At 39.3% G+C, this 19,205-nt stretch overlaps 1 protein-coding gene across 1 annotated transcript in view; it reads left to right on the forward strand.

Moving 5' to 3' along the window:
* The window catches only part of PRKAR1B (protein kinase cAMP-dependent type I regulatory subunit beta), a 264,107-nt gene extending 254,324 nt beyond the window's left edge, over positions 1-9,783 (forward strand). The window contains exons 10-11 of the mRNA XM_001367311.4: positions 5,389-5,470; positions 5,798-9,783. Of these exons, the coding sequence (XP_001367348.4) occupies positions 5,389-5,470; positions 5,798-5,970 (255 nt within the window). The 3' untranslated portion in view covers positions 5,971-9,783. The remainder of the gene's footprint in view (positions 1-5,388; positions 5,471-5,797) is intronic.
* Positions 9,784-19,205: the final 9,422 nt, after the last annotated feature.

A 19,205-nucleotide genomic window follows, 5' to 3' on the forward strand; every position in this document is an offset into this window, starting at 1 on the left:
GTGCTAGTACTAAGAATTTAGAGGCATAACCAGATTTTAAAACCATCTTTTCTTATTTGTAACCTTGAACAAGCCCCTTTTCCTTCCTGACCCTCAATGTCTTCATCTGCAAAAGGAGGACATTAAATCAAATAATCACAAAATCATGAATTTAAAGATGGGAAGAATATTTAGTATAATTTCCTCATTTTTATAGAAACTATGAAACCTAGAGAAATTAAGTAACTTGTCCAGTCACTGAAAAGTAGTAGTAAAGAGCAGAGCCAGGATTTAAACCCAGATTTTCTGACTCCAAATACACACCCCTTCAATTTTATCTTCTATCTCTAAGGAATAGTTTATTGTAGTAGTTTACATCTTCAGCTAGCTACTTAGACAACCCTACCAGGGCCTTAGGCAAGCACAGTATTCCCTGAAGATAAAATAGATTCCACATGAAGTTACCAGGAGAAGCTGTGCCCAACCATCAGTCAAGCTACCTCTATAAACATGACCAAGAACAGATAAACAGTGGGGACACAGGGATTAAGAAAATGCCACCGTTTACCAATAACTTGCAGATTCCTCAGCTGGTTGGCAACAGATGGGTCTTCTGACTTATGTATGCTTTGGACTGTTTAGAGGTTAGGATTATAAATTAACTTCAGGAATAGCCTAGCATTTTACAAGTCTGATTCTTGGGTGAGCTAGGGTGAGCCAAATATACCTTGAGAGTAAAGTGCTCAGCAAATAGCTCTTAAAGGGCACCTGGGTATCATTTAGAAGCTCTTTTTAAAGACAATTTAACAAGTCCAATTCCCTGAAAGGGTTATAGAGGTCTTCTAGAGTCTATACACCATCCTAACATGATTGGGATTGATCACTGAGGCATGGGATTTGAGAACTGAAAGGGATATCATCAACCCCATAAGAATCTCCATGATAGTGTCCTGGAAAAGTGATCAGACCCTGTCTGATGACCTCCAAGGAAGGGAAGCTCTTTCCCACCTCTTGAGGCAGCCCATTCTACTTTTGTACAATTATAATTGTTAGGAAGCCTTTCCTGACATGGAGCCCAAGTTGGCTTCCTTACAACTTCCAAATATTTGTCCTTGTTCTACCCTCTGGGGCCAAATGGAATGAGTCTCATCCTTCCTTCCCCTAAAAGTGCTTCACATGCTTGAAGACAGATATCATGCTTCTCCTGTGTCTCCTCTTCTACAGACTAAGAATAGCATGTTTCTTCAATACATCTTCATATAAGATGGACTCACATCTTGTCCCTGTCCTAGTAGTCCTCCAAGATATTCTCCACTTCCTCTATCCTTAAACCACATTTCTAATAGCTGAAAATAACACTCCAGATGAAACCTGACAAGAGTACCTCTGCCACACTGATATTGAACCATTAAAAACTACTGAGTCTAACCATCTGCCTAAATCCATTTAATTGCATTTTCATTCCATAATCTCTCTATTTTCTCCAGAAAAATAGTATCAGATACTTTAGGCATAGTTAAATATAGATTGAATTATCCACAGCACTCCCTCATCAGTTCGGTGATACTGTCAAAATAGACAGGACATTCATTTGGTATGACCTTGGGTGTTTTTTTTTTAATATGTCTGTATTGCTGTCTTTTTCTTTTAATGTCATAATTTTCTGCAGTATCTCCCTGTCCCTCTTCTCAAAAGCCATCTCATATAACAAATTAAAAGAAAAAGGAAAAAGAAGAGGAAAAATGAGTAGAAGCAACCAGACTATTGGAAAAATCTAATAACATGTACAGTGTTACACTCATGTGTAACACTCATGAGTGTACAGAGGTACACTCATGTACCTCTCACTTCCACAAAGGGATGGATTGGTAGTGCCTTCTGAAATCTCTTTCGAACTAACTAGATTATTTTCCTTTAGAAAAAAAAAAAGATCTTACCTTCCATCTTAGAATTAATATTGTGTAGTGATTCCAATGTAGAAAAGCAGTAATGGGGGTTAAGTGACTTGTCCAGGATCAGGCAGCTAGAAAGTGTCGGAGGCCAGATTTAAACCCAAGACTTCTTGGCTCAATTCACAGAGTCAGCTAGCTGCCCCAGACTTGTTCTTTATAATTTTCTAGAATTCACTTTTGAAAGATTTTTTGCATGTATGTATCTCTGTGTGATTGTTCTTTCCATTTACACTGTTGGCATGACCTTTTCTGGTTCTTTATAACCATTGCTTCAATTTCTAGATGCTTGCCAACCATCATTTGACTTTAGTCATCTGTTTCAGAATTTTCCCAGAAATCAAAGTCAGGCTCACTGGCTGATTGTTTGAAGACAATTCTCTTCCCTTTGAAAAAAATTTTTTCATGCTTTTCTCTAATTTCACAATACTGCTCCTTTTTTCCATTATCCATCAAATTTTGCTCACAATAATTCAGAAATCATATATCTGTCAGTTCTTTCATTACTTGAGGATGTAGTTAATCATCTGAGCAAGGTATATTGAATTCTTCAAGGAAAGCTAGGTACTTTTAATCCCTTTGTTGTCATAGTCATATTATTAAACACTTTCTTTGTGCCAGGCACTGTGCTAAACTCGTTATTTATCTTGAATATCAATTCCCTATTAGTAATTTCTGTTATATATTCTCTAGTACAAGGGTTGTTCTCCTCAGCAGAGAAAACAAGAGAAAATAAAATTGAGCACCTCTGCCTTCTTTCTATTGTCCATGATCAAAATCCTTCAAGCAAAGTCATTTCCCTTCTTTGAATCCTTCCTTTTCTCCACTAAAGCTTTTTTTTTTAATCCTTTTGTTGGTCTCACCTCCTTTTGCCCCCTTTGGCTCAGCTTGAGTTTTAGCATTCTTGGATGGTTAATCCCTTCTGGGTGCATCCCTCTATTTGTAGAGAAGCCTTGAATCTTTGCCCTGGAAAATCCAACTTTCTCTGTATTCTTCTCAACTAGAAATAATCTCTTTTTAAGAATTGCCCTCTTTTCCCTATTAGTGAGTTCCTCCTGGGAGTTCCATTCTGTGGAGGACCCCAAGTTTGCTTTCATTCCTCTCCTGGCCCTATTCCTGGTTTCTGAACTTCAAACTATACCCCAAACTCAATATTTTCATTCCCCACTTTCCAGAATGTTTAGCTTCTTTTGGTGTATTGTCTTACATGTATCTTTCCTAAAGGAAAGGAACTGTCTTTCCCTTTACTTTTGTACATGTATCTTGAGTGCTTAACACACAGTAAGCTCTTAATAAACATTTCTTTCCTTTCCATAGGACAATGTTATGCTCTGATGTTCATTTCTGGCACAGAATGGGCTCTTAATAAATGTTTATTTGATTTGATTGAACATCTCTATTCCCCCCCTTTTAGTGAGAATCAGATTCAGAATATAATTTTCTCTTGTAAGTTCTTCCATCTTTCGAAGGATGAAATTCATTGCTAAGACGGAGCAAAAAGTTACTAGCTGCTGCTGTTTTTGGCAGAGATTTCCAGCAAACATCTGGATATTTGATAATTGAAATCTTCTTTCACTGCTTATAGACTATAAGCTCAAGCTCCTTTAGAACAAGATCTGAGTCTTCCTCCCACTCCCCCTCACCCCCCCCCCCCATCTCTAGCACTTACTACAGCAACTGAAAAATAGTAGGCACTTAATGAATGCCAGTTGACTAACCAACATTATTCTAGTTTTGTGTGCTTGCCTGGCTTGTGACTGGTTTCTTAAAGTCCTCATCTATTTTCACTTTCTGTCCAGATGGCATATAATATACTCTAATGACAAAGTAATTTCTATTTATCTCTCCATTGACCTTTACCCAATTTATCCTCATCATGTTTACTCTTCCCCCAATACTTTCATCCCCCCCCCCAGGAGGAGACCTTCTTAATATACAGTATTGCCCTCCCTGCCCCTTCTTCCTTTAGCCTATGTTTCCTTTGAATAAGGTATGCCCATCTAGAACTATGGTCCAGTCCAGGATTTCATCCTGCCAAGTCACAGTGATATAAATGAAGTCAAATTTCCCTCTGTGCCCTTAGGACCCTCAGTTCCTCTTGTTTATTACCTAAATATTAGGCAATTGTATATAGATATTTGAGCCCATGGGTTTTACTACCAACCCCTTTTTATTAGATTTTGTCTTCCATGAACTTCTGAGTATTTCAGCTGTTTTTCTTTCTAGCATATTCTCCTTCCTTCTTTGATAGCTGTGAGGAGTTGGAGTGCCCTATAGGGACCCCTAATTATTTTTTTACTTGGAATGATCCAACTTTAACTCTTTTGGCAATCCAAATATTCCAGTCTCTTGTCCCCTCTTTGCTTCCCCAGGCACATGAGCAAAGAAGGAGATTTATCCTACCACCATCAAGTGGCCAATTTTTTTGACCTGGCTCCTGGGTGGGGAATGTAGTATGATCTTTAGATTTACAAGAGAGTGAATTTCAATCATATTATACTAGGTTCTAATCGTGACCCTACCAGCGATAGTTGGTTGACTTCTCTGGGCTTCAGTCTCCTCCTCTGTAAAAGAAATGGTTGCACTAGATGATCTCTAAGGGCCCTTCCAGCTTATGAGTGTAGAAATTTGTACCAGAAATTCTGGATGGTGAGCCTAGAAGAGTTGCATCTGACCACACATATTATTTTAGGACTAGTGTTAAGGTTGGCGCCATTTTAGAGACGGGCCAGAGAGCAATAAAAATATCTTGATCAGCTCTATTTTCTAGGTTGCCTGGGTCTAAAGGTTGTCCTTTTAATGTGTAATGTATTTTGTGGTGACTTTATAAGGCATTTCTTAATTGTTATTCTGCCATGTCAATTCAGCCCACGGTCTTAGTGTTAATAATTTAACAGTAAAAATATCTCCCCTACCTCCCCCCTTTTCAGGGGATCATGGTGGGGGGAAGTAAGATCAGTGAGTTGATGATATGTCCCTGAAAACATGCTACTACTACTGTATCCTGGGAGGACTTAGAGGGTACTGGAAGGTTTCCCAGTCCTTGGGAGTTAGTACAAGGTCGACTGAAAGAAAGGGCTGTTTTAATGACGAGATATATATACTCCCCTTCAGAAGGAAAGAAATAATTTTTTTCTGAAAATTTTCCAACTTGCTGCACAAGTCTGGGGGCCCTGGCAAATATGTTACTTTGTAAGTTTCCAGTTGCAATACACTGTCCATGTGTTCCCAGAAACAAAAATGGAAGCTTGATTCTTGGAGAGACAATAGCATATGGAAAACTACATTCAACCAGTTAGATCATGCCACTGAACTTCCATTTCTCTCAAACTTGTGCCTCTAAAGAGAAAGAAGTATCTAGCATTAATTGATTCACTGGGGCTCCATGATTACATAGTTTTTTTTTTAAAGGAAAATTTAACTTTCTTTTTTTTCCCTTTTGCCTCTTATCATTTCCTAGGGCACTGCTTCTGTTCTTCAGCGTCGGTCTGATAATGAGGAGTATGTGGAGGTTGGAAGGCTTGGGCCATCCGATTATTTCGGTAAGACTTCCAAATTCTCTTTTTGTAACACAAATGCTTGGCACTTTGTATTTTCCTTCTTGATTTAAAGACATTATTTTCCTTCCCACCTTCTAAATATACTTGCTTCAGTTTTTAATAATGGGATTCTTAAAATGTGATGTGAGTCCTTTTAAATGATTTTATCATGCACAGACCTTACAAGAATATATGCATTCTTAGTGCCCAGCAGACACCTATCCTTCAATCTTCTTTGAGCCCATAAGAAATATAAATGACCTTTTGTGGCTTGCATTTGAAAGGACAGAAATTCAAATTCCATGACTATCTTTTTCTTCCTCCTTGCAGGAGAGATAGCTCTGTTGCTCAACAGACCTCGGGCTGCCACTGTGGTGGCCCGGGGACCACTGAAGTGTGTGAAACTTGATCGTCCTCGTTTTGAGCGAGTCCTTGGTCCCTGCTCTGAAATCCTGAAGAGGAACATTCAGAGATACAATAGCTTCATCTCCCTTACTGTTTAAGGGAGTCCTTCCTCCTTCCTAACCCTCTCCAATATCTGCCTGCCTTTTAAATGTTAACCTTGTGACTCACAGGTTTGACCTGAACCATTTCATAGCTTTATCAAGTCATGTGGTTTTTGGTAACTTTTTGTTTCTGTCTGATGCACTTGAGAGAACTGACCATTTTTTATGTCAGAGAAGACAAACAGATTTGGATGAGGTTTGCGTTTTGACACCTTGGATGAATTCTAAGTTGGGACTCACATAAGTGGAAATAAAATACTCATCTTATACATTTTGTTTGTTTGTTTTAAGTACAAGCCCAAATAATCATTTACTCTTTTATAGATATACTTCATCCCAATCAGTCTTTACAACAGTCCCATGAGGTAGGGAATGCATTGATCATTGTCCCATTTTATAGGTGAGAAGACTGGGGAATCAATGAGAATAAACAATTGTCCAAGGGAGCACACCTAGGAAATGTCAGTATGAACGTAAAGCCAGGTCTTTCACTGATAATTCATTGCTTTTTCCAGTCTACCAGACTGACAAAAAAAGAACTATCCTGTCTTTTAGCTAATTTGATCAAGAGCTGGTATTTGTCTAATCAGAAAAGGAGAGAGCAATAGCATTCTAGAATTATCCAATGTTGAACCCTAGATCGTTCTGCTTGTTATTTGAACTGGAAGTCTGCTTTCTAACTGGTTTGCGACTGAGGACTTTAAAGGATGAGTTTGTTATTTTATGGACAGAATTGTAGAGGCAATAGTGCCTGAGTTGGATGGGCCTCTTTAACATTAAAAGTGGGGGGGGGGGGAGAATACTAGTAATAACAGATGTTTTAGCTTTTCTATTTTTAACTCTACCAAGATGTATTCTTCCACCACCTCAATTGTTAGAATCCTTGAGCTAGGTTATCAAGTTTTCCTTGAGATAGCATTATAATCCATAGAGGGGATGGCTTTGTCTCTCTTTCCCAGAATTTACCATCCAGTTGGGAAGACCTGACAAACTAATACAAATAAAAAAATAACAGATGAATTTTTCCTCTTTCCTTGCTCTCTCCCCTTAGTTCTACTAGATTTAGGTCCCAGGGACTCAGCTCCTTATTAAAGGTCGGGGAATCATCTGGAAGCTGCATCCCCCCACTATCTAAACCCAAACTCCATGTTGACTTGTAGTCAAATGAAATCAATAAACATTTTTTAAGTGCTTTATTTGCATCATGCACTGTGCTAGGCACTGGGGATTCAAAGAAAGACAAAAAAATAGTCAAAAAAGTTACATTCTAATGAGGGAGACTTATACTTAATTTTAATGTTGATTTTAACCCTCTTTGATGCCTCTTCTGCACAGAGGTGACCTTAGGCTTGCACAGCCCATATGAGCAGAGAGCAAAACTCTGGTAAGTCCTACCAAACTGGAAAGTACAGATCCCAGGCAGAGGTCTCTGTCATCTAAGGATCAGCCTGGCTAATTAGCTTCATAGAAGCTTATCACCGGAGGGCTGGGAAACAAGTGATGGGAATTTGTGTGTGTGTGTGTGTGTGTGTGTGTGTGTGTGTGTGTGTGTGTGTGTGTGATCTATAGTCAAGCGTATGCAATCTGTGTTGGTTAAGAGGAATACCCATCTTAACGGAATCATTGATAAATGTTGAGGTATTAAATAGTTATAGTAATAGACCTCTATAGAATCAGTCAATGTTTAAATAACTGGGGTGAGATGGGGAGCAGAAAATGGAAATGGGGAGATTTATGTGTGTGTCCAGAGTCAAAAAGGTGGTCCAGGTGTTGCTCAGCCCTGAAGAAATAGAAAAAGAGAGTAAATAACTCAAAACTCTCAGTAATGTAACCTGCCTACCTACCTTTCGTGGGTGACAAGATACTTTTAGATAACTGCCCGAGTTAAATATTTGAATATTTAATTAAATAATTGGATTTTCCTAGGGAATCAGAGATTGGGAGAGATTTCAGAGGGTATCCATTCTGACTTCCTTCCTAATGACTAAGTTCTCTTTTAGTGCCCATGAGAACAATTAATTGCCAGTCCAGTGGATTGGAGTCAATTAAAATATTTTGTGGCTGGATCACGTTCATTTGATTGGAAAGGTAAATGCTTCTACAGCAAATAATCATGATGTTTAGAATCTTGGCTAAGATTCAAACATCTAGAATTTTTAGCAAAAGCAATTTTAGTACCATTCTTTTGGAAACACCCAAGAACTAAGATTATGGGAAATAAAATTCAACTAGAAATTCATGCCCCCAAAGACAACATTTATTGAAAATTTGTGTTTAGCATCAATGGAGGAGGTTTTCACAATAGAGGCTCCTTCCAAGGATGAAATCATAGGACCAGCTCTATCCCTTCCCTCTCCAAAAAACAAAACAAACACACAAAATGTTTTGAGAATGACAAGTATTTCCTTTTTTCCTCTAAAGCTTCATCTTTTCAACCACAAATTTTGAAACCCAATACAACTATTGATTGTATGTTTGGATTTTCACATTGAGTTTTCGGCAAATTTGTCCAACTGAGAAGATATTAGATTGTTGTATAGACACTATTCTGAAAAAGTTCTGAGGAACTTTTCAAAATGTCATCTGGGTAACATGAAAATGCAGATGCAATAATGCAATTAACTAGATTATATTCTGGCTGGCAAATAACTAAGAACTTTATTTTCATAAGCCAAAATGAAAAAAAAAAAGTCATTTCAGTTCTAGTCCAATTAATCTCCTCCAAAATAAAAAAGGGAAATTTTGACTTTACTTTTCAGTATTCTTCTTGGTCCTTTCTAAACATTATCTCAATCATCTCAAGGTGTCTAAATGATTTCTGTATGTATGAATCTGTGGTCTAGTAAGCTATGTTGATTGATAATGATGTTCATAATACTTGCATGCACAATTAAACATGAACAGCTGGAGATATTCTCTCTAACTTGCAATTTGAAGGCAGAAACTTAACATGGACAAAAACCTTGCATATAAATGTTATGTATAAATTCATTTGCTTCATTGTGATTGTGGTACTCTCACTTCTTATTCGGGTTTTGGTGGATGGATGGATTGCAATTCAAAATTGACATAATTCGGATTAGTATTCAAACATCCCCATCCTTCTCTCTATTGCATTTTGATGATGTTGGCTTGAAGACGATATTAACATACATATCTGGCACAGGAAATGTGCACAGAATGAAAATGCCAAATCCTAAATGTTCATCTCTGTCAATTTAATGTGAAAACCATTCTTTACCATAAATTCCTTCTAAAAAGGCAAAAAAAAAAATTAAAACTTGTTGGATGGGGAAAAATTGTAAAAGTGCCATATGTAACCGGCTATCCTTTGATCTTTTAACATTTTGTTGCCTTTTCAAATCAGCTGTGATACATATTTGATTGGATGATGAGAAACAGTTAAGATACAGATAATTTAAACACAATTGGCATCTACTTCTGAGCAAAGATGATGACACTTAGTTGAATCATCTTTTGCTTTTGGGCAGTATTCAGTATTGTGGCCAGCTCTGGTTCTGGGTCCAGAGCCTGGATTTCTCTTGCAGAGAGTCTCCTTTCCCTGAATCAAGTTGAGAGTCTCATAACTGGGTTATCCCAGGCATCCCCAGGTCACTTGATACTAATAGGTTCAAACCAATGTGAAATGTTGCATATGCTTGTCAGAAGTGTTCACTGTGTTAGTTATACTTTGCTTAAGTGTTTTTCTTTGTTATAATAAGGAGGGTTCTATGGAGGGGGCAGAGATATGTACCAGGAAATGATTGTGATGTGAAAAATAAAAAGCATCAATAAAATTGAAAAAAAAAATACTGATAGATCTAATCTCTTCTTTTCTCATGATATGAAACCATCAGAATGAGAGTTATTAAACTAACATCACACATTAAAGTGACATCCATCATGCAGTGCAAAAAAGTGCTTCTGTAGCTAATTGGTCAACACCAATTCAAACGTTTATTAAGCACCTATGATGTATAATTCACTGTTAGGCATTGGTGATACATAGATAAAATCAAACAATCCTTACCTACCCAAGCTTACATTCTACTGGAGGAACTGTATCCAAACACAAGATATGCAGTGATGTAAGGCAAAGAAGAACTTGTAGGAAATGTTTTCAGTTGGTAAAAAAAGGAAATTCTGCTTGGAGGAGGAGAATCTTGAAGTTAAGGATACTGACAAGGAGTTTGTTGAATGTATATATTCCAGGAATTGGGGATAGCTTGGGCAAATGTGTGGGTAGAAGCCCTACATCTTTGCCAGTTAGCTTTGGAAGGGCTCTGTGGCATGAAAATGACCAGCACTGAAAGTTAGGCAAGCTTGTTGCCCAGCCATATTCAGTGGTTGTCACAGACCACCTGACTAAGCTTATCCATGCTCTCTGCTCACATCCATTTTGCCATGCTACCTTCTCTGAAGTCTTGTATAGGAAAGCTTCTGTTCCAATCTTATAACTTCCAATTTCCTTAGTTTTAAGCCATGAGACATGTATAACCCAGTGGAATTGCTTGTCAGCTCCAGGAGCAGGGAGGGAGAGAACATGAAACATGTAGCCATGGAAAAGTATTCTAAATAAATAAATAAAATAACTTCCAGTTTCCCTGCCAATTGGCAGTTCCAATCAGACCCATTTAGGAGGACTTCCACTTCACTTGAGACGTTCTTGTGTTTGGAGAGAAGATGAACCCAGGAACCCCAGTACAAGGCCACCCTGGACATTTCTGTTCCTGCCTAAAGAAAATTATGCCCAAAGCTTCTTGGCACATCCTTGACTATATCCTGTCTTCCCCATCCTTCTTTGAAAGTGCCAGCCCTGATTTCAGAAAGTATGTGGGAGGGGGGCAGGGTTGGTGGGCTGCCCTAATTTTGGAGGTGTCAGCTGTTGTCCCAGTTTGGGGGTGGATGCTGCTTTGTTAAGCTTTTCCTTATTGCCCCTGTTCTCTCCAGTTAAATCATGGGGTGTTTAAATGCATTTAAATAAAATCATTATTCTGAGGTGTCCACAGGCTTCCCTACACTATCAAAAGGGTCACATAAAGGGAACACAAAAAGGTTAAAACGCCTTTAGAGTTAGAGTTAGAGAGACATATTTAAGAGAATCATTACTCTGGTGGCAGGTAGCTACTGTGAGGATGATCATTTTAAATGAAAGCATGAAGAGGAGAGCACATTCAGAGCTACCCAGGTCTTGGAGACTAGCTAGTCCAGTTCACCACATTTTAAGTAAAAAAACTGGAATCAGACAAATAAAGTGAATCCTACTCTGTATCATCTAGCTGATGGCCTAGACTACTGTTCAGACTTATTAGATTAGCACCAGCCTCCCAGGTTTCCTGTTTCTTTTGTTTGCTGAACTAGAAAAGGGTTAGGGTTAGGGTTAGAAGTCTGTTGTCTTAACCCATCAGAAAAGCCTCCCTCCTTTCTTCCCTCCCTCCCTCCCTCCTTCCCTCCCACCCTTCCTTCCCTCCCACCCTTCCTTCCTTCCCTCCCACCCTTCCTTCCTTCCTTCCTTCCTTCCTTCCTTCCTTCCTTCCTTCCTTCCTTCCTTCCTTCCTTCCTTCCTTCCTTCCTTCCTTCCTTCCTTCCTTCCTTCCTTCCTCCCTCCCTTCCTTCCTTCCTTCCTTCCTTCCTTCCTTCCTTCCTCCCTCCCTTCCTTCCTTCCTTCCTCCTTCCCACCCTTCCTCCCTCCCTCCCACCCTTCCTTCCTCCCTTCCTCCCTCCCACCCTTCCTCCCTCCCACCCTTCCTCCCTCCCTCCCCCCTCCCTCCCTCCCTCCCACTCTTCCTTCCTTCCTTCCTTCCTCCCTCCCTCCCACCCTTCCTTCCTTCCTTCCTCCTTCCCACCCTTCCTCCCTCCCTCCCTCCCACCCACCCTTCCTTCCACCCACCCTTCCTTCCACCCTTCCTTCCTTCCACCCTTCCTTCCTTCCTTCCTTCCTTCCTTCCTTCCTTCCTTCCTTCCTTCCTTCCTTCCTTCCTTCCTTCCCTCCCTACCTCCTTCCCAACCTTCCTGCCTCCCTCCCTCCCTCCCTCTTAAATACTACACTACAGAAATAGTAGAAAGGGCACTATTTCTGAGTCTGGGTTTTCTGACTCCAAGTCAGAATGCCATTCACTGACTATGTGGCTTTGGCAAGTTACATCAGCCTCCTTTTCTTCCTTTGCAATATGCCCATAATACTTGCACTTGTACCTACCCTGAGGGCTTGTGGTGAGGAAAGTAATCTGTTACTTACAAAAGCAGTCTGTAGGCATGCCCTGATTAATTAGTTCTAAGATTGTGCTGAAACAAGTGAAACAATGTAGTCTAGTTCTGGATGATGTCAGAACTAAGCTTTGAAACTACAATGTGGGGAGCAGCTAGGTGATTCAGCCAATAGAGAGCCAGGTCCAGAGATAGGAGGTCCTGGGTTCAAATCTAGCCTCAGACACTTCCCAGCTGTGTGACCCTGGGCAAGTCACTTAACCCCTATTGCCTAGTCCTTACCACTCTCCTGCCTTGGAACCAATACCCAGTATTGATTCTAAGATGGAAGATAAGGGTTTAAAAAAAAAAGAAAAAAGTTTACGATATGGTTTTCGTGTAACATATTAATGTTACTATTTTTAAACTTTGTAGGTAAGGGGAAGAGTGGAAAGTCAAACTAGAAAATGTTTAAGTATCTACTGGGTGCCAAACATCATGCAAAATATACAAATACAGCAAATAAGAAATCCTTATGGGCAACATTCTGATATTTTGAACGGGAGTTTACATTCAAGGGCTTCAAGTCTTAACTTGGTCAGTAGTTTGATCTTGGGAAAGTTGTTCCCCCTTCATGGGTCTCAGTTTATTTCTTTGTTAAATGAAGGGATTGGAGTAATAGGCCATTTTAAAGTTTCCTTCCAGTTCTGAGATTCCAGGGAAACCTTATATAAGCATTGCAGGGGGAAATAGGAGTTATCAAGTATCACTGAATTCCTGAAAGGCAGAGGGGCAATGGTGGCCTAAAGCCAACTCAAATTGGCTTGGGGAGAGTGCTTGTTAAATTCTCAGTGTGAATGTTCATGAAATCTCAGAAATCAACAAATGATTGTGAATACAGAAATCAGGGCTTCAATTCATTGTGTGTTTAATCGTCTAGCTTTAAGGAAGTGATTGGAGTGGTAACTAGGTAGCACAGCGACTAGAGCACCATGTTTGGAGTTTGAATTGACCTGGGTTCAAATGTGTCCTCAGATACTCCCTGGCTGTGTGACCCTAGGCAAGACACTTAATCTCATTTGTCTAGTCCTTATTGCTCTTTGTTTTAGAACTGGTACTTAGAATAGGTTCAAAGACAGAAGGTAAGGTTTTGTTTTTTTAAAATACTTGCTAGTGAATGAATGCCTCAGAAATCTGCAGATGCTTCAAGTCAGGGCTTGAATTCATTGTGTGTATATTGTCTAGTCTTAAGAAAGGGATGGGAGGCTGAGCAGTGGGGATAGCGCACTGGGCATCAGGAAAACTCATCTTCATGAATTCAAATCTGACTTCAGACATATTAGCTATATGACCCTGGGCAAGTCACTTCACCCTGTTTGCCTTAGTTTCCTCATCTGTAAATTGAGTCAGAGAAAGAAATAATAAACCACTCTAGTGGTTCTGGTATCTTTGCCAACAAAAACCCCAACTGGAGTCATGAAGAGTTGGGTATGACTGAAAAAAACTAAATGGGACGGAGCCAAGATGACAGAGAAGGAATAGATCCTCATTGATCTCTACCAAATTACCCTCCCCAAGAAGAATGATTGAGTGCCTTAGAATGAATTCTGGAGCAGCAGAACCCACAAAAAGATAAGATGAAATAATTTTCCAGCACAAAACAACTTAGAAGGCTGAGCTGATGCACTGGGGTGGAGGTAGAGTACAGAGCCCTAGGACAGACTGCACCAGAGCAAGAGGCTTCTGGCACAGCTGAAGCAGCAGCAAAGGCTTGTGGAGCTCTTAGCCACAGATGGGATGGAGGTATCAGACAGCTGCTCCAAAGGAGATTATAGGAGTCCCTTTGCTGACTCTAGGTGCTAGACTCTTGATGCATGGCCCAAACACAGAACCAGGTCACAATCTGGGGGAGTGATCTCAGGGTGAGGAGGAGCACTTATAACCATGAGGGTCCAGGAGACCCTGGTCACAGTTCCAAGGGGTGGAAAAGTGCTTGTGGTTATTCACAGATCAAAACACAGGTCAGGAGAGTATTAAACACACCTCTGCTTATATCATACTACCTTGGAAGAACTGAAATCTCATAGATCCCCAGTGCCAGCTCTGAAGGCAACTGCACAAAGAACCTGAATCTTGGAACAATGCTTCTTTCACCATAGGCACAGAGCCCAAGTTTAACAGTTTTTTTAATTAAAAGAAAAGGGAGACAGCTGGATTGAGGGCTAGGCCTAGAGACAGGAGGTCCTAGGTTCAAATCTGGCCTCAGACACTTCCTAGTTGTGTGGCCCTAGACAAGTCAGTCACTTAGCACCCATTGCCTAGTCTTTATTGCTTTTCTGCCTTAGAACCCAATACATAGTATTGATTCTAAGACAGAAGGTAAGGGTTTAAAAAAATTAAAGAAAAGGAAAAGACTGGCAAATGAGCAAATAAGAGAAAAAAGAAACTCAGCATAGAAAGTTATTTTTCTGACAGGAAAGACCAGAACACAAACCTGAAAGACAGCAAAATCAATGTTGCTACATCCAAAAGCTTCCAGAAAAATAGGAATAGTGCTCAAGGCCAAAGAGAGTTAATGAAAGAGCTCAGGAAGAATTTAAAAGATCAAATTAAGAGAGGTAAAAGAAAAATTGGGAAAAGAAATGAGAATGATACAGGAAAATCGTTTAAAAAGAGTCAATATCTTAGTAAAGGAGGCACAGAAAATACTGAAGTAATCAATAACTTAAAAAGACAAAATAGGTCAACTGGTCAACTGGGTACTATATGAACCCAATAAAGAGAAGAACTCTTTAAAAAATAGAATTGGCCAAATGGAAAAAAGGTACCCAAAATGCACTAAAAAGAACTTCTTGAAAGGCAGAATGGGCCCTATTGAAAAAGAGGTAAAAAAAAACTGAAGAAAAGAACTTTTTTACAAAGTAGAACTGGCCAAATGGAAAAGGAATTACAAACGCTCATTTAATAAAATCATATCTTAAAAATTGGGCAAGTGGAAGCTAATGACTCCATGAGACATTAAGAAACAATCAAAGTCAAAATAATGAAAAAATAGAAGAAAATGTGAAATATCTCATTGGTAAAATAACTGACCTGGAAAATAAATCCAGGAGAGATAATCTAAGGATTATTGGACTACCTAGAAGCCATGGGGAAAAAAGGAGTTTAGACATTATCTTTAAAGACATTATCAAGGAAAACTGCCTTGATATTCTAGAGCCTGAAGGCAAAATAGAAATGAAAATAATTCTCTGAGCACCTCCTGAAAGAGATTCTAACTTCCAGGAACATTATAGTCAAATTCCAGAACTCCCAGATTGTAAAAATTAAATTATATATCTTATAATAAAAATAGTATATTTTATGAGGTTTATTAAGGATTATTAGAAATAAAGGAATAAAGAAGATACAAATAAAAACCACATGCCCATGGCTGATTAGCCCATTCAAAATCCCCGAGCTTAGTTTAGCTTAGTTTACCACTATATTTCCTACATCATTGCAATGACAGAGAGAGCGTGGGAGGCGTTACTGCCAGTTAAATACTAATTGTGATCTCGCCCAAGTGGAGACTCAGGTGAGATTATAGGGAATTCTGGGAAATACCAAGGACTTCTGGGGATTGAATCTAGGGTTGAAAATCTCCATTTTTACAAGATCAAGGAGAAAATATTATAAGCAGCCAAAAAGAAACAATCTAAATATCATTGAGCCACAATCAGGATAACATAAAATTTAGGCATGAAAGATCTTTTATAGTGGAGGGTAAGGGCAGAGAAGACATGGGGAGGGGAGCACATGAACCTTACACTCATTGGAATTGGTTCAATGAGGGAAGAATATACATAATTAGTTGGGTATAGAGAAAGTTATCCTACTGGAAAATAGGAGGGGAAGGGGAAAAGAGAACAGTTGGGGCTGATAGAAAAAAGGGCACATTAGGGCAGGTGGAGGTCAGAACCTAAATAGGAGTAAAAAGGCAATAGAGTAATATGTACTAATTGTAATGGTGCAAATATTTTTTCTCTCTAATAAATACCTTATTTCTCAAATACATGGAAAAATGAATTGGATGTATAAGAATACAAGTCATTCCCCAACTGATAAATGGTCAAAGGATATGAACCAGAAGTTTTCAGACAAAATAATTAAAGTTCTCTATAGTCATGCAAAAAATCTATTCTAAGCCATTATGTGAGAAATGCAATCCACACCTATCATATTGTTATTTTGAGAGAAAGGGAAAATGACAAAACTTGGAGGAGATATGGGAAAGCTGAGACATTAATGCTCTTTTGGGGAAGTTGTGAACTGATTTGACCTTCTGGAGAGCAATTTGTACCTATGCCCAAAGAGCTATAAAACAATACATACCTTTTGACTCAGCAATACCATAAGAAGGGGAAGGACCTACATATACAAAAATATTTAAAACAACTCTTTTGAGGGGCCAAAGAATTGGAAAGAGAGGGGATACCCGTCAATTAGGAAATGGCTGTTATAGTATATGGTTATAATGGAATACTATGGTGCTATAAGAAATGTCTTGCAGGAGGAGCTCAGAAAAAACTGGAAAATCTTACATGACTGAAAAAGAGTGAAATAAACAGAACCAGGAGAATGCTGAACACAGTGGCAGGAAAACTGTATAAAGAACAACTGTGAATGACAGCTATTTTCAGCAATACAAAGATCCAAAACTATCCCAAAGGGCTCATGATAAAAAATGACATCTGCTTCCAAAGAGAAAGAATTGATATAGTTGTAGTTCAGACCAAAGCAGGTTTTTCACTTTCTTAATTTTTTTTTGTTTCTTTCCACAATAGGAATTATATGAGAAAATGTTTTACATGATTGTACATGTAAAACTCTCTACTGTCTCAACATGGATAAGGTGGTGGGGGAGGAGAGAGGGAGAGAGAGAGAGAGAATTTGAGACTCAATATTCTTTGAAAAACGTTGGAAAAGGGGCAGTTGGGTGGTTCAGTGGATTGAGAGCCAGGCCTAGAGATGGGAGGTCCTCGGTTCAAATTTGACCTTAGATGCTTCCTAGCTGTGTGACCCCAGGCAAGTCATTTAACCCCCATTGCCAGCCCTTCCAATTCTTTTGCCTTGGAATCAATACATAGTACTGATTCTAAGACAGAAGGTAAGGGTTTAAAAAAAGTTGGAAACTGTTGTTACATGTAATTGGGGGAAAATAAAATAAAAATAAAAATGTTTTTAAATAGACTGAAGAAAAAAGTGATGGAGAAAATGTCAATAATGTAGATTCGACTCAAAAGTATGTCATGTGCACATACACTCACTCACATATATAGAAGTAACCCTTATTCCAAGGATTTTTTCATCTGGGGTCTGGAAACTTGTTTTCTTAATATGTCAATAATAGTATTTCTGTATAATTTATTTCCTTTGCAATTCTAGCTGGTTTGTTTTCCTGATTCTGAAAGGAAGTGGTCAGCCCTTCAACCTACTGGTAAATCATATCAGAGAAGGCCTAGTTAATATGTTTCCAGAGAAGAAAACCTGGATGGGTTGCAACCTTTTTTAAAATTTTATTTAATTAATTAATTTAGAATATTTTCTCATGGTTCTATGATTCATGTTCTTTCCCTCCTCTCCTCCCACCTCCCTCCTATAGCCAAAGCACAATTCTACTGGGTTTTACATATTTCATTGATGGACCTATTTCCAAATTATTAATATTTGCACTAGAGAGATCATTTAGAGTCTACATCCCCAATCATATCCCCATCAATCATGTGATCAAGCAGTTGTTTTTCTTCTGTGTTTCTGCTCTCACAATTCTTTCTCTGGATGTGGATAGTGTTCTTTCTCATAAGTTCCTCAGAATTGTACTGGGTCATTGCATTGCTGCTAGCAGAGAAGTCCATTACATCCAATTGTACCACAGTGTATCTGTCTCTGTGTACAATGTTCTCCTGGTTCTGCTCCTTTCACTCTGCATCACTTCCTGGAGGTTGTTCCAGTTTACATGGAATTCCTCCAGTTCATCATGCCTTTGAGCACAATAGTATTCCATCACCACCAGATACCACAATTTGTTCAGCCATTCGATGAGGTGCAATCTGTATCAGTAAAGGGAATACCCACATCCAAATATATATACATATTTTAGAGAACCAGTGCTTAAGCAATTACCAGCACACACATGCAGTAAGGTTTAGAGTAGGGGTTGGCAAACCTCAGTCAGATCTGGTCCTCCGCCGGCTTTTGTAGCTTCTGGAAGGCTTTGAGGCAGTAGACTAGTGACTCCAGGTAGAGGATGCAGAGCCTGCCTAGGACTTCCCTGAATTCAGGACTTCTCATCCTGCTTCTTTGACCCTGAACAAGTCATTTAACTTCAAAATGGTTTTAGGCAACACTAACAATGGAAACTGCGTGATAGTTGAGGCTGTCATGAATCGAGTTTCCTCACTGGGATTCCTTATACTTACTAAATCATGGATCCCACAGCAAAAACAAGCAAGCAAACAACAACAACAACAACAACAACAACAACAACAACAACAACAACAACAACAACAACAACAACAACAACAACAACGTCTTACTACAGTGGAGCCGATCAGCCCCAGTGTGAAGTGAGATGGGGGAGAGGCTGTACCTCGTTTAATGACCCAAGGCAGCACAGTGGAATGAAAGAAGATGCTGGTTTTGAAAACTGAAGCCATGGGAAGTTATAGTAGTGAAAGGTAATAAGCCGTTTTGGCGCCAGGCCAACTCCTCTTCACAATGGAATCAGCCCTCACTGATTGACTACAAGAGCTGTGGGATACCACCAGTTCCAAGCTTCCCATCACCATAGTCAGAGGTGGAGTGGGAGCATAGGCTCTGAGACCTTCCCTACCCTCCCACTGAGGTGTCAGCTTCAGGGTCACCTAGGAAATGGGATAGGACAGAAAAAAACAACTCTCCATTGCAGCCTGCCTTTAACCCCTTCAGAGAAAAGGGCTTTCAAAAATGCCAGAACTGGAAGCAACCTTAGAGGTCATCTAGTTCTGCCTCCTCTTTTTGCTTGG

This window comes from Monodelphis domestica, chromosome 7, assembly GCF_027887165.1.
Source record: "Monodelphis domestica isolate mMonDom1 chromosome 7, mMonDom1.pri, whole genome shotgun sequence".
NCBI lineage: Eukaryota > Metazoa > Chordata > Mammalia > Didelphimorphia > Didelphidae > Monodelphis > Monodelphis domestica.